The 25,117-nt window shown below is 24.8% G+C and overlaps 3 protein-coding genes across 3 annotated transcripts; 2 read left to right on the forward strand and 1 right to left on the reverse strand.

The window, feature by feature from the left end:
* The first annotated feature begins 5,895 nt into the window (after positions 1-5,895).
* On the forward strand, positions 5,896-9,874 carry LOC112637178. Its single transcript, XM_025406290.1, has 3 exons — positions 5,896-6,051; positions 8,971-9,333; positions 9,488-9,874. Exons 1-3 carry the CDS (start codon positions 5,997-5,999, stop codon positions 9,793-9,795), a joined length of 726 nt encoding a protein of 241 aa, XP_025262075.1. The 5' UTR covers positions 5,896-5,996; the 3' UTR covers positions 9,796-9,874.
* A 3,017-nt stretch (positions 9,875-12,891) lies between these two features.
* Positions 12,892-14,770, forward strand: LOC105252312. Its single transcript, XM_011259636.2, has 3 exons — positions 12,892-12,949; positions 13,920-14,282; positions 14,399-14,770. The coding sequence occupies exons 1-3, from the start codon at positions 12,892-12,894 to the stop codon at positions 14,704-14,706; spliced, it is 729 nt and encodes a 242-aa protein (XP_011257938.1). The 3' UTR covers positions 14,707-14,770.
* Positions 14,771-17,585: 2,815 nt separating this feature from the next.
* LOC105252313 (circadian clock-controlled protein) lies at positions 17,586-23,086 on the reverse strand. The gene is made up of 4 exons (XM_011259637.3): positions 22,845-23,086; positions 21,248-21,479; positions 19,110-19,255; positions 17,586-18,665 (listed from the first exon to the last, which is right to left on the reverse strand). The coding sequence occupies exons 1-4, from the start codon at positions 22,924-22,926 to the stop codon at positions 18,370-18,372; spliced, it is 756 nt and encodes a 251-aa protein (XP_011257939.1). The 5' UTR covers positions 22,927-23,086; the 3' UTR covers positions 17,586-18,369.
* Positions 23,087-25,117: the final 2,031 nt, after the last annotated feature.

The raw sequence follows: 25,117 nt of genomic DNA on the forward strand, positions 1-25,117 counted from the left end.
GAAAGATATGTAAAATTTTATCGAATGTCACTGTTGCCTTCTTTCCATTCTTTTTTTCTTATTCTTTTTTTTGTTAACATATTTCATCGTATCATGAGTAGCTATCATCGTAGAAATTCTGTATTTTGACTAGTGCAACGAGTGCTAAGAGAATTAATAATTATATAAATATAATTTTATTCCTGAAGAATGATCTTTTTTTATATTAATTAATTTGACGCGCAAAATGCACCAAAAGAATTCTTTATTTTTCCTCTTAAACAAATATTGCCTTATTGTGCATTTTATATTTTTTATTCAGAATTCGCGTGTATAATCAAGTTTTATATAAAGAATCAAATTTAAAAATAATATTCGAGACTAATATGTTTCAGTATATAAAAATTAAAAATTTAAAATCTTCTTTTAATTTCCTCTTTTAATTTAATTTTTAAATTAATTTATATACAGTTCAAAAATAATAACAGTTGAAAAATAAAAGCTCAATCTTATTGTTAGTTGAATTATGAAAATTAGTAGAAAAACAAGAGGAATTAATAAGAGTACGTGTATGTAATTACGGATTTGACTCCGCATACTTTATTCTTTGATGTTTAATTTAGACTGTATAACTAGTAAAAATTGTAAATTTTAATTTTCTCTTAAAATTTTCGACTTAATTAATTTAAAAAAAATAAACAATAAGAATAATTTATTTAAAATTTTACATAGTACAATCACACAAATTCATTTGCATATATTTCTGCTAATATGAATTCTTGAAATGATAACTGTCTAAGAAAATTTACGCGCAAATTGATAAAAATATAATTTTTACTCTATAAGTCTTGCGTGATTTAATAACAAATTTTTATCGATTTATATTAAAAATATAATAGAATAACGTGCATTTTTATATTAATAAAATATTATTTTTTAAATATTGCAGGAATTTACTGTATACATAAAGAAATAATATGGAAAACAATAAAACAACAACATTGCAACATTGAATAATTTAGCATAATTAAAAATCTGATAGATCGTGATATAAAAAGATAACATCGCAATATACAGTGTTTTTCTGTTCAAAAGATTGACCATGATCTTATAACCAAGGTAACCAAGCAAAGATAATCAAATACCATTATATATTCATATGTAATCTTTCATTGTGCTTCAATGATTGATAGATATATCAGCTTTATGTATGATGTTTCACACATTTCGTACGTGGCATTCGTTTAAAATTCTTGTCATGAATGTACGTGTGATATATTGTTTGACATAAATGGAATATATCCTTGGTATCTAAAAATTATTTCACTTTTTATTTCAGCTTTTAAAGAATATCATATTTTTAAAAATATATCTTAATTATATAATCTTAATTATATCTTAATTATATATTATTCATGAAAATATAATTTTTGTAGAAGAAAAATTTTTTTAAAAATATTTAACAATATTGTTCCATACAATAGCTATTTTATAAAACAATATTGTTAAATACGTGCTATATCTACATGTAAATAATATCCATTTTTATAAATATTATCAAAGATATTTGATATATCTGATTCCTTCAAATTAATTAATTTTATATGTACAAAAATATATATAATTATATAAAAACAAAATATTATAATTAAAAGAGAAATGTTATGTGTGTGTGTGTGTGTATATATATATGTATATGTATATGTATAAGTGTGCAAACACACTTATTTGTGATGGATATTCTTTCTAATTTAACTTGTTAATTTATCTGATATAACGATTGTATTAATATAAGGTGTGTTATGATAAAAAACTGGTATCGGATCATGCAATTTCGCCGTTTATAATTAGCGAAAGTAGTAAAATGTCGATTATGTGAACGACGTCTGAAAAGCCGCGATCCGTAACAAAACTTAAGTTCATATTTCATACAAGTCATACGCACGCCAATCTAGATCTATGACGGTAAGATCTGTGGCAATATTAAGCATCAACTTCCTCACACATATTTATACACACACATATATACATTTTCTTCCTTTTTCTCTTCTGATTTTCTAGACGCTATACGCCAATGAAATTCGGTTCTTAATGTAATAGAAAAATACACACGCAGACATATAAAGAAATTTTTTTTATTTATATCGTTTCTCCAACTTTTTGATCTTACAATTTTGATTTAAAATTTTAAAAATGCATCCTTTTCTTTTACACTTGATAAACTTTCTCTTACATTTAATTTTGGAAAGCTATTTTTATATTTCCGAAATATGCATGCTCCTGTTGGTTTTTCTCACTCTTATGATATAAACTGGGAAAATTTTGATTCTTCAACGAGAGAAAGAGAAAGAGAGAAATATTTTCCAAAAATCAAATCTTTAAACTTTATTTTAAAATTGTAATTCATTTAACGTTTACATCAGATATTAAATTAATTCAACGCATTTTTTGCACAGTGTTTTTTTATTATTTCTTTTAATTATTTAAATAAAGATTAAAAGATTGGCGTCATTAATGTTAATATTATTCCTTTTTTATATAGTCTTGCGTAAATATTTTGTTGGTATAATGATGCATAGATCTAACAAATGAAGTCATGCGGTCATGCATGAGAGAAAAGTCACGTTTAAAATCAACGTCATGAATTACGTAAGCTTATTCGTCACATAAATAATAAGTGTGATGATGCATTTCATCTCGAAAATAATATACTTTCGTGAAGGTGTCGCATCCGTTACAATGTCGTTACTTGCCGATGTCACAATAATGTGGAAAGTTTTGGTATACCAGCATGGTTCACTGTATTATATTCACGCATACAATCATTGTACACGCATGACAAGCATAGCAGTTGCTGTTGCAGTGAGTTGAATGCTTGCTGCGTAAAAAAATCACTCGGCACCATTCCTTCCTTCGTCCTTGCTATTTAATTTAGAAGAAGTGCATATGTCAAGTCGCTAATAGATTGAAGTGGCAAGTCGAGTTATATTATATGATATATTATGTCAAACTACATATATTAATAGAAAAATATCAAGAGAAATAATAATGCTTTCACGTTAAATTTTGATATATAAATTACATGAGTAGATTATGCAAATATTACAATCACAGCACAAGTGTCGAGCGTTACCACTCTCTTTATCAGAAATTCTTACGTTAAACGTGTTTTCGATTAACCTTAATATACCTTAATAACGTAAGGATAGAAATAACGCGCTTTTTTTATATTTTTAATGTTAACAAGATTACGAATTATCGACATAAAATTGATGTAGCCGACAAATCTTGAGATTTAATAAACACGTGAATTTTCTTATTTCTTCGTCAATCTCTTTATTTGCACATACACGCACATAAATCTTGTCTTTCAAATTAGCAGTTGCAATATGACAAAACAAACCCAATAGTAACTTAGTGTTAAATTATACTGAGCCGCTTTCGCATTAATTTATTAGTTAAAATTATATAATATTTTTCAATTTTAATTAATATGATGAAAAGAGAATGCTAAAGTAATATAACTTGTTTTAGAGTTACGTATTTTAATTAATTAATAATTCATTAATATGCTAATATATGAAACATTATATAAACTATAGTTTATATTCGTCACTTTGTTAATTTGTAATTATTGAATCTTTTCTTATATTTCTCGTCTGTAAGATTTCTGCATTTAAATTGAACATCATTATGAACTCAACAACGTAAAAGCCGTCCTGTTGGACCACTTGTGCAACTTCTTTGCATTTTCCCAGTTGAAAATATTCAGCGGTAAAAGCAGCTCTTTATTATTAGCAGAAGAGACATTAAATGCAATGTTCACGTATTAAATATTAAAAGGGAAACAAAATCATGATATAATTGTGCAGCACCTGCAGCAACTATCGAGAATAAATTTATAAATTATCTTTCTTATATTCTATAGTATAATAATATTATAGAATAATAACATTAAATGCTATATAAATTGATAACATTAAATTCTATATAAAAATTGAGTAGAAAGAAACTTAATTTCTAAATAATTTTAGCAATAAAATACAAAATACAGCGCTGAAAATTTTTAAACGAACAAGCAATATATTGATTCAGACAATTAAAATATTGTATAATGTTTCTATAAATCTAATATATTCTACATTTGTGATATTTATATATTATATTTGTGATATATATCTTCTAATATAATTACTCTCTCGAAAAGTATCAAAAAAATAAAATAGAATAGAATATAGAGAATAAAAAATATTAAAAAAATAAAATAGAATAAGAATTTCAATAATATTGCAGAATGGATAAAAATATTAAATAATATTCATCGTTCAATTTTGTACATGTAACATATGATTCTTGCTAAATTATCAGGTATATATTTATAATATTTGATTGGCAGTTAAACGTTTTGCATGATAGTTGCAAAATTGTATCACATATATCGTAATGAGTTATGAGAGTCAAGAAACAAACAATTTTCATTAATCATTTCGTGCAAAGTGAGAAACTTCCTCATATAATTAATTTCAGGAATTACGTGCACGTTACTGTGCGCAAAAATCACACGATACGATTTGCTTCTGTGTTGCCTATGTAATTTTTGTAAAGATTTTCAACTCATATTAAACTTTTTATAAACTACTATATAGATATCTCAAAATTATGTATATAAATAAAAATATTATATATATATATATATATATAATTTTATACATATTAAATACATATATATTATATAATAAACATATATAGATAAATTTATATTTATATAGAATATATATAATATGATTGTTAAGGAAATGAATATGTGATCTTTATATATACATTATATATTTGTTTATAATATCATAAAATTTATGCAGAAATCTTTGATATAAACCTGATTTACTATTTTTCAATAATATCACTCAATAAAAGTAAGGTATAAAAACGCACCATGTATATATATATAGGTATATATATATATATATATATATATATATATATAATTTTTCGTATATATATACGAAAAGTTTTGAAAAATTTAAATTTATAATTGATTATACATTTCTTATGTAATATTTATTTAATTATTAACATCATTGTATCTAACAATTAAAAATGGATACCATTTTTTTATAATATAATTGCATGTTATTTCTTATTTTATAATACTCACTGTCTTCTTTACATCAGCATATCTCAGTATTTTCTTTATGATGTACGATTATTTGTTATTATTGTTATTATATATTATTATCTGTTATTACTGAAATCAAGAAGAATTTAAATAGAAATAAAATCGTAGCGAAAATGTGCAAACATAAATCAATTATTTAAAAAAATAACCATAATATTTTATTTATGTTATTTTTAAAATTAAACATTCTCCTTTAAAATTTTTGTATTAATATTTGTTACACACATACACACACACATTAATTTAATCCTCTGTTATTTATCCTCCGCACACTTGTGTCGAGTAATTTTTTATTCAATAGAAAGTTTTTTTATTTTATTTTATAAAAGAAAACTTCATACTTCATACCTTATTTTATCTTTATTTGTATAAAATTTGTCTAACTCTGTTAATAAATACGAATATGCACATAGATTTATAAAAAATGAATCATGTAAGATTGCAAAAAAAGTTATAAGTATAACGTACATATAAGATTACATATGTACTGTAAATTTAAAATTCTCTTTTTGCGATATCCTCCACTATATTTGTCAGGAATAATCAGACATAATCAGATACAGAGTGAGAAAACATAGATGAAAAAAAGTATATACAACTTGATTTTGTGCATGTGTGAATAAAAATCAGACTTCAGTCCTAGAAGACAAGTGTATGATTTAATTTTAATAGTTCTATAATAGTGGGAGCTTATAGTATATAAGTTCGATCATTGTTTGCGTTATTTCCATAGATCAGTCTTGATTTGTACGTGCAATACATCTCTTAGAATTATTCTACAATTAAAAAGTCTATTCTGCGATTTAAAAGTCATTTTACAAGAAAAACTTTGATTTTAAAAATGTTTGCTGTAATCTTTGTATTTATGCTTGTGACAACATATGCAGCTGAAATACGTAAGTAAGCGAATTAAAAGAAAAAAGTATTATTTCTTGATTATTATTTAAATAAATATATATTTGTGCTTTCAGTACTACTTTTTTAAATATTATTTTATTTAATTAATTTTATTTAATATTATTTAATATAATTTTTAATAATATTTTATTTAAATAATTATATTTAATAATTTGCATTAAAAATATACTCATCGATTGTTTACTTCCATTACTATATATGGATATTTTTTACCATATTTATCTTGAGACAAGCGCTGATCATATTATTTGAAGTTGAGTATCCTGTGATCGCAATTAAAAAACACATCAGTAAAATATTATTATTTATATATATTTCTTGGATTAAGTTTCAGCTGATTTATAACAATTATTTCGTTTGGATATATAATAAGACATTTAACATAATTTTGATTTATTTTATTATAAATATTATGATAATATTATGATGATATTTTATAATATATGATACAATAACGTTTGACAATAGGAATCAATAATAATGTATATATGTATGTATTATATATATACAGGGTGGGGCATTTATCTTGAGACAAGATAATATCTCGATTGGAGTCGATTATTTTGAAAAAAGTTTTAGACAAAAGTTGTATGGTTTCAAGGGGGACATAAGATGGTGTTATTAGTTTGATCTTGAAGAGCCACCTGAAGGACACGCGAAGGTCAGCTCCAACTTTTTAAATGGGACACCCTATATGCTTTTGCATATTCTTGTAGCTCATCTCAAGAGCTTTCCAAAACACTATAATTAAGTTAGTTTTCATTAAGTACTTTCCAAGTTATGAGGCTTGAAATCATTTTTTAATTTTACATAAACCGTAAAATATCTTGTAAAATATTCATTTTTCGATTATTTTACCTTAATACTTTTATGTACAAAATAATGAGAGGAATCAATTGGTGTAAAGAAAAGACATAGTTATTTTTAAGAAAAAATATGTAATTGTTAATTGCAAATTACATTTTTTTTTTCGAAACAACTATGAGTTTTCTTTACACCAATTGATTTTTCTCATTATTTTGTACATAAAAGTATTAAGATAAAATAATCGAAAAATGAATATTTTACAATATATTTTACGGTTTATGTAAAATTAAAAAATGATTTCAAGCCTCATAACTTGGAAAGTACTTAATGAAAACTAACTTAATTATAGTGTTTTGGAAAGCTCTTGAGATGAGCTACAAGAATATGCAAAAGCATATAGGGTGTCCCATTTAAAAAGTTGGAGCTGACCTTCGCGTGTCCTTCAGGTGGCTCTTCAAGATCAAACTAATAACACCATCTTATGTCCCCCTTGAAACCATACAACTTTTGTCTAAAACTTTTTTCAAAATAATCGACTCCAATCGAGATATTATCTTGTCTCAAGATAAATGCCCCACCCTGTATATATATATATATATATATATATATATATATATATATATATGTTATGTTAATTAACATAATTAATGTATCATATGCAGCATAATGTAAAGAATATAATAATATGAAGAATATACTTTAAACAAGAAAATGTAAAATGTATAAAATCTTTAATTACAATCTTGGTACATTTAATCGAAACGATGAATGATAGGCTTCGAAAAGAATTTTTCATTGAGTTTTTTACTCGTATGTTATATGTTTTGATGTTGTTATTCCCTAAAAAGGGATCCTATAAAGAATTGTTGAAATGACAGCTATTTCATAAATTTGCTATAATAATTCGTTCAAAATACACTCTAATACTTAGACCGAACACAATAGAAGTATTATAAGTGTTGAAATCAGTTTTATTAAATCATTTTTTTGCGTGCAGTATACTTTCAGAATGCTTTACATCTTTTAAATGATTTGATATTAATATATCTCTTAATTTCATTTATAAATTAATGTTTGTCAATCAATATTCTTTCTTCTATAAATTAACATATAAAATCGAATCTCTCAAATAACATTGTTTCTCATTTTCCGATGCTAGTTAATTTTCGCATTGTGTTTACTTTGTACTGTGAGCAGTTATCATCCCGGAATTTATTTCAAAAAGTATTCTCTAAAGAGTTTGAAAATTACGAGTAAATAAATTTTATCCATTTATTGACGATTCTAATATTGACTGGTTGTAACAATATATTCATTTCCTTTTTGTACAAATATTCCATATTGTTACTTCACATTTTTTGTCTAAAATAATAATTATAAATATATAGAATAAGATTTTAAAATTTTTAACTTTTTATAAACTTTTTGTAATACTTAATATTGTAATATGTATTTTTATAATACTTAATATTGTAATATGTATTTTTGGATTTTTTATTACATTCAAGATTTATATATATGAGAGAGTACGAAGCAAATGCTTAAATCTCACTTTAATTCATAATAATTTATAAATTAATTATCTATTCTCGTACAAACAAACAAGCTAAAAAATGAAATTGATTGAGCAATAAAAATTGATATTAACTGTTGTAAAAATTAATAGAGTATGATGCAGTATGATTAGCACTCAAATTTTTTAATCTTGCAAATTCATGTTTATGTATATCATTCATATCATATATAACTTTTTATCATTTATAACTTGAAAATCATTGTGAGTTTGATATTTTTATGTTAATATTTTCGATTTTAATTAATCTTTTTAGGATTAAAATAAATTTAATGCTAGAGAAAGAAAGACAGAGAAAAAGAGAGAGAGATTAAAATCATTTATTTTATACTTTATTATTACAAACTATTTTAACTATGTATAACTATTCAAAAATTTAAATAGAAATTAATACATAAAATATAATACATTAAAATAAAAATATAATACATTGTTGCTATAATATTTGAAGTTAAATCCCTTAACAGATTTTTATTTAATATTATAAGTTAACAGAAATGATTTTAAACTTTTGTAGCCTCCTACATCAACGTGTGTGGGCGCCAGAATCCAAATATCAATCAATGCATCATAGACAATATGAACAATTTAAAGAATAAAATTTGCGAAGGGCTTACGGATTTAAATATTCCACCACTTGAGCCGTTCAATATTGACAAATTAGTCATTTCCGAAACTGCCAACAACAAAATATATTTAAATAATGTACAAATAACGGGACTTTGTGATTTCATCATAAACTCTGTTTCTGTAGATTTGGATAAGATTATTTTCAATATTGACATTTCATTCAATCGACTTTACTTAAATGGCACGTATGATATCGACATACATATACTCGTGCCTATTGCTTATAAGGCACCTATTTATCTTACTACAGGTATCTAAAATAGTTAGTTTTATATTAAATTAAAGTTAGTTTTATATTAAATTAAGATAGAATTTTAAAAACATTTGTATGTGCATATGTATCAATGTAAAAGATAAAAAACTAACTATTGTTTCATTGACGATTAAATTATATCTTCTTCCAGATAACGCAAGTATAAAAATAATCATACAAGGGTCAAAGGCAATTAAAAAGGGTATAGAACATATATATGTATCGGAATTAAAATCAAATATCGATATTAAAGGATATGACGCTCAATATGGTTTGAAAGAAAATGAACTAAGTCAATTAGGCCAAATTCTTGGCGGTCTTATAGGCAGCAATCAGGAGGAATTTCTTCAAAGATTGATTCCATCATTAGAGGAAGAGATCTCCAAATGGCTTATCTCAATTATCAACAATGTATTTAAAACGTTCTCTTACGAGCAACTCTTCCCGCACCGTACATAATTTAGAACTTTACGTTGCAAGATTGTTATTCAGTCTAAAGGATAATTGAAATAAAATCTGTTACAATAATTTGAGAGAATTAGGGAATTTTATTTTTGCTCCAGATAGAGTATATACATAATCATATAAATGTTATTGTTTGATACCACAACAATGACTCAAAATAATAATTGGCTAATCAAAAATAGTCCTTCTCTATATAAAATTGCACCGATATTTAATTTAATTAAAAAATAATTGCAAAGTAAGTGAGAAAATTGCATTATATTCTATAACGAAATATTCTATACACATGCATTCGTGTAATCTACTTTTTTTACAAAATAAATGCATAATTAGTATGCGCATTATAAATTAATTGCCACAATACAGCATTAAATATTCTATTATTTATTTTAATTACCTTATATAATATTGAAATTATTAATATTGAAAATAAACTAATAAAATTATGTCGCAACATATTAGTAATAATTTTAGTAAAAAAATTTTTAAGATACAATTAATTATCACGCAAAATACATTACTTATCTTGATTTACAATGTATGTTTAAGTCGAAAGAAATTAGTTGAAAATGTTTTCTTTATTAATTATTTATATTAATTTATTAATTATTTGAGATCTAATATCGATTCAGCTTCAACGATCGCAAGTTGTATGTCATATATTGTCTGATATTTGCTGATATTCTGTGTATTATAATTAAAGCACATAAGAAATGAATACTTTTAGACATTTTTAGTTATTTCTCTTTTCTTCTTTTTTATATTAAATTAATATAATAATTTTATATTAAATTTTATATTAAAGTTACATTAAAAAATATATTATTTGTTTATTATTTTCCGGATTTGTAAATTTGAATTTTTCTTTATATTTGTCTTGTTTATAAATTTTGGCATTTAAATTATATATATATATATATATATATATATATATATGTATATGTATATATATATATATATATATATATATAGATTTAATATATTGATTTAGAATAAGAATTATTATTATTATTAGATTTATATAATTATTATCTTCTTTCCATATTTGACAACTCTCTCTCTCCCCTCCCACCCTCCCTCCCTCCCTCCCTCTCTTTCTCTCTTTCTGTTTGTTTCTCTTTTCCTTTCTTTCTAAAAATGTTTCAATAAATGCCGTTCTTAGAAGAAATATCCATTGTGGTATTGTGATATAATATCGACATGTCAAATATTAGCAGAAGAGCGAAAGATGCTAGCAAATTAAATATGCCCAATAAAGTTTAAGTTGCACAAGTTTTTCGCAAGTTTTAACGTATCATATTTTAATATTAATATATATATTATATATTAATATATTATGCTATAATATTTAACACAAATCTCTCGCAAATTTTAGATTTCACATGGAATGCATCGTAATCATTGCAAAATATTGAAATAGGTTCTGAATTCTGAAGTTTAATAGGATTCGTATATCTTAAAATGTTAAGGTCATCGAGTTCCAGAAATTTCTATTTTTAGATTTATATAAACACGATTACAACTGACACTGCTATCATAGGAAAAATTTGTTCGTTTAAGTCTCACGTAATAATACCAATTATTTATCTATTCTTATCAATTATATATTTATTATCGATTCTCACACAGCTCAGTTAATATTAAAAAAAAGATGATATTTAGAAAAAAATTCTTATATAATAGTAACTTCTTGTTAACTTTCAAATATTTGTAACTTACAATTATTAAAAGCAAATATTCAGTATTGTATAATACTAAATGATTGTGTTTGACCCACATAAAAAACATGAAGGCCGAACAAAGAACTCTCTTATGTACATTATATTAATATCAAAGTTTATATTTGTACTGACAATTAAACATTTACTTTGTAATCACATGCAAAATAATGTAAATAATTATACTCATTATAAAAAAATTGTTGTTTTAATTAATTACTTTATAGAATAAAAAAAATTTATACGTACGATACTATGCAATCTCATCATTGCTATGCATTATTTATGAGATCTTGTTCACATTTGCAAGAAAATTCTAATATATTTTTAGAAATTATATCAGATATATCAGGTATATTTAAAAGGCAAATAGATTTTTCATGTCAATTTGTTATTTAAAAAGATATTTTGTATTAAACAACATAAGAATTTATCTATAGCATTATATAAAAAAGAGAAATATGTGCAGATAATGATGAGATATTTTTTTAAAATTACACTCTGATATTTCAATAAAAATAGACAAAATATACATGAGAAAAGATATAAAAATTAAATTTTATTTATTATACCTTTCTCTTATAATCATAACTCAAAGTTAATAATAACAAAGACTTAAAAAAAAAATTTAAGAAAAAAGAAAAGAAAAACATAAGTTACATTTTTTACAACATAATCACGTCACTTACAAGTCAATCGTATCATTTACTTTATATTGATATTTTTTTGTCTATTATTATTTGTATGAAATCGAAAAGAGTTTGAATACAAATAAATCCGTAATAAAAGTTGCAATTATGTGCAAATTTTTTATTTCAAAAATAAAATTAATCTGTTTTAATTTTTTACTTTTTTATTAGTAAGTAAATATTTTTTTCTTTAAAAAAAATATCTTTTATTAATACTTAGAATATCTTTTTACAGATATTTATATTTCGTACACATGATATTCGAGTAAATTTTTATTTATATGAAATAATTAAATATAATATCAAAAAATAAGTATAAATTTGGAGTGATCTTATCTCGAATTTTATCTTGTATTAAATACATTTTTATGATAGCAAAATATTCTTTTTATGGAGTCAATTAAGAAAACTTTATTTTTTATTTCTTATTCATTATCTATAGCGTTTACCTAACTCTAGAACGAAAACGAATATGACCATGGATTTACAAGGAATGAATCATGATCATAATAAGAAAGAAAAAGACTGGTTTGCTAATTCAATAAAAGGAGATATAATATAGTATATATACAAGCTTGATCAAAGCGTTTGCTTCAGTCTCGATTCCTACGTTCACCGTGAATCTGTCAAACTCATTTCGATATTTTAGAAAGTGTGAAACTTGAAAAATTTTTCTGTGAAATATGTTTGCTATAATCTTTGCTTTTGTGCTTATAGCAGCACATGTTACAGCAGAAATACGTAAGTAAATATAAAAGTTATGTTTCTATCATGATTCTGCCATATTATTCGTAAACTTGCAAAAATATTGGAAACGAATTGTAATTAAAAGAAACATTTTGAATATTATTTCTCAGATTAGATTACTCTTATAAGTAATAAGAAAACTTAGGGAGCAAATATAATTCGTTTTTATTAAGATATAATATCGGTTATATAATATATTTTAGAAGCAACAGGTAAGAAGAATTTTATAATAAAATTTTATTTGCTATTTTGCCATCTTATTATTTCAATATATGTTTCTATGTATTTTGATTCTTGAAATGTTTTTCATATTAAAAGATAAAAATTGTAAAAAAGGGTAAAAATCTGCCATAAATATATCTGTTAAATTATATTTAAAATATGATTAAAATGTAACGAAATTGCAATGTAAATAGCATTGCAATTAAAAAAAAAATTAATCTATAAAGAATTTTTAAAATGCGAATAATTATTTTCTTATCTAACATTATATTATTATATTAAATTTATATATGTCGTGATTTCATTAAAATTTTATACTGTGTTATAAAAGATTTACTTTTGATTTTCTTTCTTTTAACAGATTTATTATTATTTATCATTATTATCATTATTATCATATTTATCATTATTATTTATTACTTATCATTAATCAAAAGTTATATACATTATATGATGTATGATTACTTTATTTAAATAATAGATAAATAAGATGTTGAATATTATAATGTAAATTAAACAATGAATGGAATAGTTAAACATAAGTTACAACAAGCGCAAAGAACAATAAGACTTCTTAATAATTCTAATAATCATGAGGAAGTCTATTTTTTGCGCTTGTTACCCCCCTTGGCCTTTACTAATCCCTTCTTTGTATAATTTATATCGCTTTTTCAAGCTTGCTCTATATATACATATAATGTTATGTATCATAAATTAACACAAAGTTGTTTTAAACTTACAGCCTCTTACATTCAGGTATGTGGCCGCAGAGATCCGAATATCGAACAATGTATTTTAAACAGCGTAAACAATTTGAAGAGTAAGATTTGCGAAGGAATCCCGGAATTGGATATTCCATCTAATGATCCACTTGTTCTTGATATATTAGTCATTTCCGATGTACCCAATACTAAATTATATATGAGAAATATAAGAGTATCGGGACTTTGTGATTTCACCATAAATTCCTTTCAAGCGGATATTGAAAAATTGCATTACACTGCTACAATCTCATTCGGACGGATAACGATGAATGGCACATATGATTTTGATGTACGTGTACTGGTACCTATTGCTCATAAGGGAAATGTTTATATTACTGCAGGTATGTAAAGTATAATTGATTTTGCATTAGCAAGTTTAGAAAACTATTTTAAGTGTAAAAAATTCAAAATTCGTTTTTATATTTCATCGTGATTAACAGTTTTCATTTTCTTGCAGATAATATAGAAGCAGAAGTAGACCTGAATATGAAAATGATCACTAAAAATAGTAAAACATATGTATATTTGTCACAGATAAAACTCAATCTTAACATTAAAGGATACGATGCTAAGTACGATTTGAATGAGAGAGATTACGGTCAATTGGCAGAAATTATAAACAATTTTGTAGGCAGTAATCAGGAGGAGGTTATTAAAAGTTTTAAGCCGGCATTAGAAGAAGCAATTTCCAAACGGATCCTATTGGTTGCCAACGATATAGTTAAACACTTCACTTACGAAGAACTCTTCCCGGACAGAACATAAGTCACCTTGGATCTCAAATTGCATATTATCAAAAGGTTACTTCTATGTTTTAATTAAATAATAATTACAGTAAAATTTATTACATTTTCAAAAGCAATAAAGAAAGTTTCATTTTCATTAGAAAATAATATAATCGTTAAGGATTATTATCGCAATAATGCAGATTCAAACGGTTAATTGGAAATATTTTTCTTTTTATTATTTTGTACATGATTGTTTTGCGTGCCCAAAATATACAATACAATAGTTACTAAATTGTTAAGAAGAAATATTGAAATTTATATTTTTTTCATGAAAGAATGTATTGATTATGAAGGAAAGTCGAATTGAATTTTATTGTTACAACATATAATTACAATATATAATTTTATTGTTACTTTTATATGACATCTTGTTATCTTGTTACATTTTATAACATGATAATAAATCATCTTTTCCCTATGTATCGTTACTTTTTTATATTTGCTTTGAATTTATTGTCATCAAGTGTCATCGTGGAGCTTGTGTATTTTAACAATTCGAGTAATAATTATGAAACTAAGAGAATTAATAAACAATAACGTAAGAAGTTATAGTTTGATTATGACAGATTGATGATCATTTTCAAAGATATTAATTTATTTAACAATATGTATTATTTTTCTCGTACACAGATGTTACATGTTTTATATTTCTTGTATAAAATGTCATTCGCAAGTAGAAAAAGGAGATAAACCAGATTTTAAAGTTTTAAATATTTATATAAACAATAATTAAACATATAAAAGTGAAAGGAAAAAGAATAAATTGAGAAAATTTAAAAATATCATTTCAATTTATAATGATACATAATGATACATAATATACATAATCTATCTGCATAATAATAATATACATAGTCTATATGCATAATAATAAGCTAAAATAAAATCGATTGACCACAATAAAACTGAATATTTACTAAACTATACAATTTAACAGAATGATTAATATGCGTGTATGGAGTGCATACTAATCACTCGTATAATTATTATTAGACATGCACACTTGTCATTAATAATTTGACTCAATCGCTTACAATTGATAATAACGTTTTACATTATTGTGTGACATTTATATATTAGGTTTTTCTAATTAATTTTCATACAATTAAAAAATATATACAATTAACATATTTTATATTATTAGTTAGAAATTAATGATTCTATTCTACTAAAAATTTAAACTAACATTAAATGTTAAATTTTTTAACTAATTTTAGTTAACATTTAATATAAATATTAGCTAAAATAACAATGTGTGTAAATAATGTATGTGTTAATTACATATGTGTGTTTTTTATATTGTTGGAAAAAATATTAGTGCAATATATACCATATCGCAAAAAGAATCTTTGTAATAATTTCAGTAAAAAAAAGCTTTAATATTTATTTAAAACATAATTCATGGAGATTGTTTTTCATGATAACTATTTAATTATATGGTAACTGCAATTCCAAGAATTCTTATCTTGCTATGTACTTACATAAGTTGAGTGACTGAAAATTCTCGAGTTTAAAAGATTTTTTGCTATAATTAGAGCTAAATCGATCGTGATGTGTTTATTCATTATTTAAATGCATTAAAATTATAAAAAACGTGATATTTTTCTATTTAACATTTTATATTTTCTCATCTCTCGTATTTTATAATTCCTTTCCTCATTATCCTTGTAATCTATTTGTTGTTTGATATTGAATTTATTCACATACATATATACAATACAAAATATATTATAGAAAAACACATTTTTCTAGAACACTCGGTTTTTGGCTTTTGATTACGATGTTACGCTTTAAAAAATATTTAAATACATTTAAATATTAGCATTTATATATGTAAAGTATATCTTTAGATATCTAAATAAATTATTTTTTTATATATTTATTTTATATATATATATATATATATATATATATATGTGTGTGTGTGTGTGTGTATATATATATATATATATATATATATATATATACATGATTAAAATATATTAGCTTACTAACGTTATAAATTTTAATAAATTTGTTAAAAATAATAGTGTTTATGGTTTCTCACGTATACATGTATTAATTTCGTTATATTTTCTTATTCTTCCCATATAATAACTCAAAATGGTTCAAAGCGAAATTGAAACATCTTAATAAATTTGCCTAATAATTATTAGGAATTTTATTTTATTTTCGTTCGATTCTTTTATTAGTTCTTTTATTAGTTCTATTATTTATCCTGTTTATTTTTTGTCATATTTTGTAATATTCAGAGTCTTATTGATTTCGAATTCTAAAAATAATAGTTGCTATCGTTTAGATTATGTGTATAAACAAAAGATTTTGCTTATTATTAATGTTTCTTACAATGCATAAAATTACAACAAACATATGTACTATATGTACTAAATTAAAAATTAGATTAGATTTAAAAAATTAGATTTAAAATTAGATATTAGATTTTTTTAATAAGTTGGAATATTATGAATTAACAGAGTATCACAATGCAATTCGCGAAATAATTACTAATATGTAAGAAGATATATAATGTATTATTTATTTAAAGTATAATTGTGATCTATTTAAAAATGTTCATAGATATAAAAATTCGTGAGGTATTTTATAATATGCAAATTATAATATCTATTATAAATTTTAAAAAGAGAAGAATACAAAGAAACGAATAATGCTAATATTATTTTTGACAAATATTATAGTTAATAACTTTATTCGATGATTCATAATACATTGAACTTATCGATATATGCACACATATTCTCATTAATAAAATAATATCTTATCATAATGTATAATCTTGTTTACTAATCTTGACAAGTATTTTACAAATTAAATTTTTAAGTAAAAATATGATGCTAATTATATATCGATAAGCTGTATTTTCACAGTTTCATTCAGAATTATTTTACTTGTCGATAAGGAAATATAAACCAGAATGAATAGAAGCAAAAGTTTTGCTGTACAGTATACTATTGTTAGAACTATTGCAGAAAAATATTTTATACTTTCAATTATTCTCTGTCTAAATCTAAGTGCTCATTTTAGCAACTTAAATCATTTTCGTATTTGACAACAATAAAATCCAAAATAAACATCTAGATATATTGAATTATATAAAATTGTTTCCTTAGTATAATTGTGTAAAAAGTTCCTTTCTCGTGAAATTTTTGTATAATTCAAATATTTCCGAAGATACATTTTTTATTCTGATATTTTCTAATGTCATTTTTCTTTTAGCATTTCACAAATAGCCGCTTCGTGCCATTTTAAAATAATATTACGCGATTAAATAAATAAATTTCGTGAATTTATATCGGGAGGCTCTAAATTAGATTCATCAAGATCATCAATTATTAATATAACAAGTGTTTGTCAGAATCGTTTTGTGTGTGATGATTTTGAGAATTTTTCATTATTTCTTGCCAGATTCGAATTCTGGTTACGTCGAAATTAAATGCGCTAATAATGTCTTAAGTGTTAGCGATGCAAATCTTAGGTGTATCCATGCAAAAAAGGATTCAATGTAGAGAAAAGTAACGCAGAATTTCCCTAATTCCTTCTATCGCGTTTACATATATTACAGATTTTCAAATTTAATCACTGTTTTCCAGTCCGCCCTCGATCACGATCCCTCGAGATAGATTTATGCGCCGGGGAAGAGTTGAGAAAACGAGAACTGCTGGATAATTTTGTCGGCAATGTCTTGAAACGCGTCAGAGAGCGCCATTTCTAACAGTGGCGAGAATTCCCTCATAAAGAGTTGGAAGTTGTTGTTGATGGCCGAATTCACAACATCCCCGAGTACCTGTTCGCCGTCAAACAGATTGTCCAACTTTATCGAGCCTTTTCCCACTGAGATTTTCATCCTAAAGTCTATTATGCGAATTTTTTCTACGCCGTTCTCGTCAAAGAACCTTTCGCCCTTGATCTTGCATGCGCCTATAAGGAAAAATGAGATCGTTATTTTATGTATGATAGAGACGGATAAGTACAATATAACTATTACTGTAATAATGATATAAGATAACTGTTCCCAATACGGTCTAAATACTAATATTTTTTATGTTATTCTTTTTTATCGATTTCCTTTTTTTCCAATTTTTTAATTCCATTGATGTATTTTATATTTTAATTGCCCAACATAGAGTTATTCTCTTGCATTCATTTATTAAGCATATTTACAGGTTATTTGCATTAACAAAAATTTGAAAAAGAAATGAAGTTTAGATCATAAAAGATATAATTATATTTATATCACTTTTTGAATTTTGAGACAGCAAACTGTGTTGAAATTGGATTATTAGTGCGATTTTCATCCTAAAGTCTATTATGCGAATTTTTTCTATAATAAATGAATGACATAATCTTATATAAAATAAATACCTATGCACTCAGAAAAGTTGCCACTTAGTGGACCAGATCCGTGAATAGGAAGTAACAATATCTTGCCGTCGACTTCATATTTCCCGTCAATAGCAATATTAGACAATGCCACATCCACATTAAAGACGATATTGGTAAGGTCCATTCTTAAAAGGAAAAATAACTTTAACAAGTAATAATGTAATAATGTAAGAAAACATGAGATGTAGAAGAAAAAAACTAGAGAGGCTCGTTGAACGTACATGACATCCTTTCAAGTAACATTTACATCCGTATTCTCTCCCCTTAGTAATTTCTAATCGTACAATCGTTAAATCTTGAGTTATTTTGTATAAATTTCCCTAAAAATGGCACAATTAAACTTGTTTCTTAATTAATCGCTAATATAGATTTGCAGTTGACAACAGCTTAAACTGAATACACAAATTACAATTTAAAAGAATTTCATCGAAATTTGTTAAATCTATTATTATAATTGTATCGTTACATAATATGTATATGCTACATGCTCGTATTCTATATCCTTTTTATCTTGAAATTTTTATCAAAAATATTTGATTATTAAGCAATTATAAGCAAATTATTTATTTTAGTTTATTAGGAAGCTACATCTCCTTGCAAAATTTTAACATTATTTTCAAGATATTAAAACGTTAATATATTATATGTGCATTTTGTAGTGATCAATACGCATAAGATTTTTTTCACAATTTCCACACATGGGAAGTTATCAACTAACGATTTCAATGACATCAGCCTTCTTCGTCCACATTATTTTATACACCTCTCTATCCTTCTCTCTCTTTCTCTCTTTCTCTTTTTTTCTCCCTCCCCCCCTCTCTCCCTCTCTTTTAATACTTGAGTGTCTTAGTCTCTCAATACTTTGACTCATAATATTCCTTTCAAATTTCACGTGCGAAATAAAAAACACTACAATTACCGTTTTTTCATTTTCTGATCTTTATCCAGTCTTTGATTATTCTTTTTATCTTTATAAAATGCATGATTATTTTTCGATACTTTGCAGTTACATACACATACTTCAAGTGTTTGTGTCACGGCCATTCGCGCATAGAATACAAGCAACAAAACGCTTGCTCCTCATTGTCCTCATTTAATGTATTTTTTTCGCAAGAAATCTTTACGTTACGATAAAAATCCGTGACAATAAAAACATATGCTTCAAAGACAATTCTAAATATTACTAAAACTTTGAAGCTGTAAGAATCATTATGAGAAAAATAGACTGAAACAACATTCTTTGTTGAAACTTTGTGTGACGTAAATCACACATTTTATGAAACTTTTATTTTCTGTGCTTATTTAAAAAATTATCTTCCTTTCAATCCTTCATCTTTATATTTTATCCTTTTTTATCATTATATTAGAATATTTAAAATTTTTCTCAATAAAATTATGAATAAATGTAAGAAAATTAAAAAAGTATAATAAGTTAGATCAACTAATAAATTCTTTCTTAATAAGTGTAAAAAAGTCAAAGTGATGTTGTACGAAGAACCTGAAGCGATTCATGTCACAAAGAGGCATATGAAAACGTCATACAAATATATGAAAAACTCAACAACAGTAAAAACAATATGTGCGCAATTCAATCTCTTTTATAACTATATATGTAATCTAGTTGGGTTAATGGTCAAAAGAACAGAAACATGTACGTAATCAATTTAATATTAGGAGAGACTTGTCATTTCTAATTCCGTACAAAACAACACACATTATTTAAATAATACGCTCGCGAACAATTGTTCATATAATCGAAAATGTCTAATTAATATTCATTCAAAAGTACGGTCATGAAGTTTTTTACAATTGATTTTAATATCTAAAACTTATATCATTTGTTATATTACATATTTATTTATAAACTATTGATCCAAGAAATTAAAAAAACTATACACATATACACACATTGTCTCTCTCTTTCTCTCTCTCTCTCTTTCTTCTCTTTATTTTTCCTCAATAAATTATTAAATATCAAAATATAAATATTAATATATTTAAAGATGACTAAATTTTGTATGTAAAAAATATATCTTGTAGTTAATCATTATTGATCAATAACGATAAAAGAAATATAATATTATTATTATATGTATGCCACATTTTTTTATACTTACTTTATTTTATTAATTTCAAAATTGCTGGCACCGTACACATTGATATCGTTTGCATGCATTGTCAAACTATTAGATGGAGAAGCTGATATTGTCTTCAACTTAAGAGGTTCCAGAGAAGGGATATGATATTCTGGTACGCCCACCTTAAGATATGGCTTCAAATCATTTATACTGTTGGTGACACATGTTTCGTATTGTGGTTGCTGAACTTGGCAAATGTGCAGGAATTCGGCTACAAACGTAATTAAAATTATCATTAGTATAATTTATATAATTTATATAACATAATTAATATAAGAATTTAATATACTTAATATAATTATATATATATATATATATATATATATATGTATGTATGTATATTATATATAATTATATTTATAATTATATTTATACCATAAATTATTGTAAGAGTATCTTTTGGAGGAAAAACAATAAATACTTGTTATATGCAAATTGGTATCAATTCGCTCGATTCTGATTTACTACTACAATATGATTTTATTTGTATAATATTATACTTTTAATAATATATTTTCATCTTATGTATTTTAATGAAAAGAATGTATTGAATAATTATCATGTATATCGAGATTATATATGTATAATCTCGAGGTTACATATGCATAATCTGCTCTCGGTTTCTTTACTTTTTGTGTGCAAACGTTTTTCTATTATTTTACGATATTTATAACGATAAAATTTAAACCCTCCGAATATACAATACATACTCCGAATATATCAAATTCAATGACGCGCAGAAAATAATTATGCAAACTTAGATCGGTAAGCATCTTTTATGTAAGTGCCTTCTTTTTACTAAAGTTGCATATTGTTAGAAAAGAAAGGACGTTAGAACAATTTTTTTAGTAACTTTGTGATTAAATTGCCAATTTTGCGTAAAAAGATGATGTACGTACATATATATGTAACATATATATGTATGCTTAACAAAATCTAAGTTAAAAAATAAGGAAAGCTAAGTTAAAAAACAAAGAAAGAAGATGTTCTTTTTCAGCCGAGATTTAAAAATCAAATCAATTAATTTAATTTACTCAATAACAATACTTTATTGTGATAACTCAATCCATTAGATTCAATATATTATTTCTTGCATCATAGCCATGACAAAACCTTGCAAATTTACGCTTACTCAAGCAGGAAGAATAAGATAATGAAGCAAGCAGCACTTTGCTGACAAATAAATAGAAATAATTAGATTTACAAATATATAAAATATATATGAAAAACGCGCTTCTCAAGTTCCTAACTCAGTAGTTAACAGTAATCGCTTACATCGCTTAAATCGAGTATATATCAAAGTGCAAGATTCAATTATAATAGAAATCTTGAGATGGTTTGCTTGAGGTGATTGATTGAGATGGTGATTTAATAAGTGTTGAATCGAAAATCTTTAGCATTTAACAGTTTGCATTATATGTGTGGTAACAATGCAATACGTAATAAATGTGAAAAAATTCAAATAACAAACATGCACAATTTCAAGCCACATGAAAACACATTAAATATTCTTGTGTTGTGCGGTAAATTTTCTCCTTTAAGGTCTTTTAAAGGTCTTGGTGACAAATTTACTCACGTATGTCTTGCAAAGCTTCCGCGCCAATCGTCACCTCGACAAGCAGGACCACAAGGACGGTTGCCTTCGCTAGTACTGTCATCTTTTCACCGGAGAAAATGAAAGAAAAAGACAGACAGGAAGCTCAATGCGTGTGTCTTTCGGCTTGCGGGTGCCTGGATTTCGACGGTGAGGGTTGCTGGTGGATCCAGCAACAGGTGATTCGAGGATAGTCGGGCTGGAAGTGAATGATCCGAACGGCGATCTGAAGCCTTATAGCAGAGACTATTTATTTACCCCCTCTTCCGTCGTCCGTTACTCACTTATTTCAATTCGAGATAAAGACCATTCTTATTCTGTCGATGATATTTGTTTTTAAATGATCACAGGAAAATCGTGCACGTGCGAAAAGCGAAAAAAAGAACTAATATGTGCAGGCAGACGACCTTGCCATTACATCTTTCCTCTTTTAGTTTTTATACCGAAGGTGAGCGAGAAATGTCGATCTGCGATTATCGAAAAATATTTTACATCCAAGCATAATTCATAAATAAAGAATTTCTTTACTATAATTATGCCGTTCTATTTCAATCGAATGAAATATATCCCTGATGACGACATATCGAGGTCTTAATATTACTTTCTGTTGACCTTGAAGACGAGAAAGATTATTTTATATGTGCGTGTATGTAACTTTTAACATAAATTATTTTTTGCCTTTGATATAATTAATAATAAATATTGCGCATATTTGAAAGAAAAAGATATGCAAAATCTGAACATTTCTCAGTCATCTTTTTTCACTCCTTACAACAGCAACTTTTTTTTTAACGGATATTTAGCATTTATTTGATAAAAAATGGTCGCATAATTTTAATGGTCTTAATTGACATTCTCCCTTTTAGAATTGATCTATTATATAAAGCGGCTTAGAAATCGACGACGTACGTCGCAAGAATTTTATATTAGCCGAATCTTCCTATTGGTAATACGCTGGCGGAAGGAAGACGAATTCCTAATTTTAGGATCAATAAATAAGTGAACCAAGCAGGACGCAAAGAAGATCGCAATTCAATATTCGGTGAATATCTTGCAAGGTACTTTATGCATTTTAGAATACGTGATTATGACGTGACAGAAGACAGATTAGAGTGATTATCAATCTCCTCGAATTGTAATAACACTCGATTTTAAAACAAATAAAATTTTGCTATGTTTTCCATTTTTGTTCTTATTGTTCATATTTACATTTAAAATTTAATTTTTTAAATTTAAAGTTTAATTTTTCTTAATTGCATATATTTTATAAATTGTTAATAAAACAAAAAATATTTTTCTTTTAAAAATATTCATGATTAAATTAATTTTGTAATAATCATGTATTATAAAATTTATTCTTGAACCCTAAATTGATTAAATGGTTTGGTGCTTTACAATTGTCTTTTTTCTATCAATTTTTCTATCAAGGAAGAATTTTTTCAAATGATAATCTAAATCGCAGCAGCTGCTGAAAGAAACATGTGTTATGCAATATATCAATGAAAGACGTGGTTCCTTGGTCATCAATGTCACTATGTTTGTGTGTACCAACGCGCAGTTAAGATGAGTTTCACGAAGATTGATGGAAGTGAACGTACAAAAGATACAGGTTTTCATAGATTTTTCCAAGAATTAAAATAAGATGAAAATGTGTTTAATGCGTGGGAATCAAAGTCCACACGTCATAGTCACGGTGTCTAATAATATTATATTATTACACGGGTAACTTAAAAGTTTCCTGGAACGTTTACAAAAAATAAACTCTTCCTGAGTAATCAAATAAAATTTTTTATGTAATAAGATTTTATTTTAAGTACTATAAAGTTTCCGTACAGATATAAATCAGACTTTTAATGAATGTTGAAATCACCGCGAAGCATAATTAAATTAAATACAGTATTGATTATTATAAAATAATGTGACTGATATTTCCATAAAATATTGATATCAAACGTTAAATATAAATATAAATAAAATATAAATATAAGTATATTTAAAAGAAAATCAGTATATTTAGAAGAAAAAAATATTAACGTTAAGAAAATAAAATGAATATTATATATTAATTGTAGCATCGCTCCTAAAATACAAAGTATATTTTTGCGTTTTTTTTCTTATACATACATACTTTTGATCAAAATTATAAAAATGCCTTTTTTTTGAAAAGTATAAAAAATATTACTGAATATTTTTGTTATTGCTAGAGAACCAATTTTACCAATTTTATGTGTATATATTAATTTTATTTAATAATT

Source organism: Camponotus floridanus, unplaced genomic scaffold (genome assembly GCF_003227725.1).
Source record: "Camponotus floridanus strain SB8 unplaced genomic scaffold, Cflo_v7.5 scaffold139, whole genome shotgun sequence".
Taxonomy (NCBI): domain Eukaryota; kingdom Metazoa; phylum Arthropoda; class Insecta; order Hymenoptera; family Formicidae; genus Camponotus; species Camponotus floridanus.

What these genes read in the sequence shown, in the direction of transcription:
- LOC112637178 (XM_025406290.1), top strand. Translation starts at nt 5,997, where the DNA reads ATGTTTGCTGTAATCTTTGTATTTATGCTTGTGACAACATATGCAGCT. An exon ending in AACATATGCAGCTGAAATAC is followed by an intron (nt 6,052 to 8,970) that starts GTAAGTAAGCGA and finishes AAACTTTTGTAG; the next exon opens with CCTCCTACATCAACGTGTGT. An exon ending in ACCTATTTATCTTACTACAG is followed by an intron (nt 9,334 to 9,487) that starts GTATCTAAAATA and finishes ATCTTCTTCCAG; the next exon opens with ATAACGCAAGTATAAAAATA.
- LOC105252312 (XM_011259636.2), top strand. Translation starts at nt 12,892, where the DNA reads ATGTTTGCTATAATCTTTGCTTTTGTGCTTATAGCAGCACATGTTACA. An exon ending in ACATGTTACAGCAGAAATAC is followed by an intron (nt 12,950 to 13,919) that starts GTAAGTAAATAT and finishes TTAAACTTACAG; the next exon opens with CCTCTTACATTCAGGTATGT. An exon ending in AAATGTTTATATTACTGCAG is followed by an intron (nt 14,283 to 14,398) that starts GTATGTAAAGTA and finishes ATTTTCTTGCAG; the next exon opens with ATAATATAGAAGCAGAAGTA.
- LOC105252313 (XM_011259637.3), bottom strand. Translation starts at nt 22,926, where the DNA reads ATGACAGTACTAGCGAAGGCAACCGTCCTTGTGGTCCTGCTTGTCGAG. An exon ending in TTTGAAATTAATAAAATAAA is followed by an intron (nt 19,256 to 21,247) that starts GTAAGTATAAAA and finishes TTTCCTTTTAAG; the next exon opens with AATGGACCTTACCAATATCG. An exon ending in CAACTTTTCTGAGTGCATAG is followed by an intron (nt 18,666 to 19,109) that starts GTATTTATTTTA and finishes TTTTCCTTATAG; the next exon opens with GCGCATGCAAGATCAAGGGC.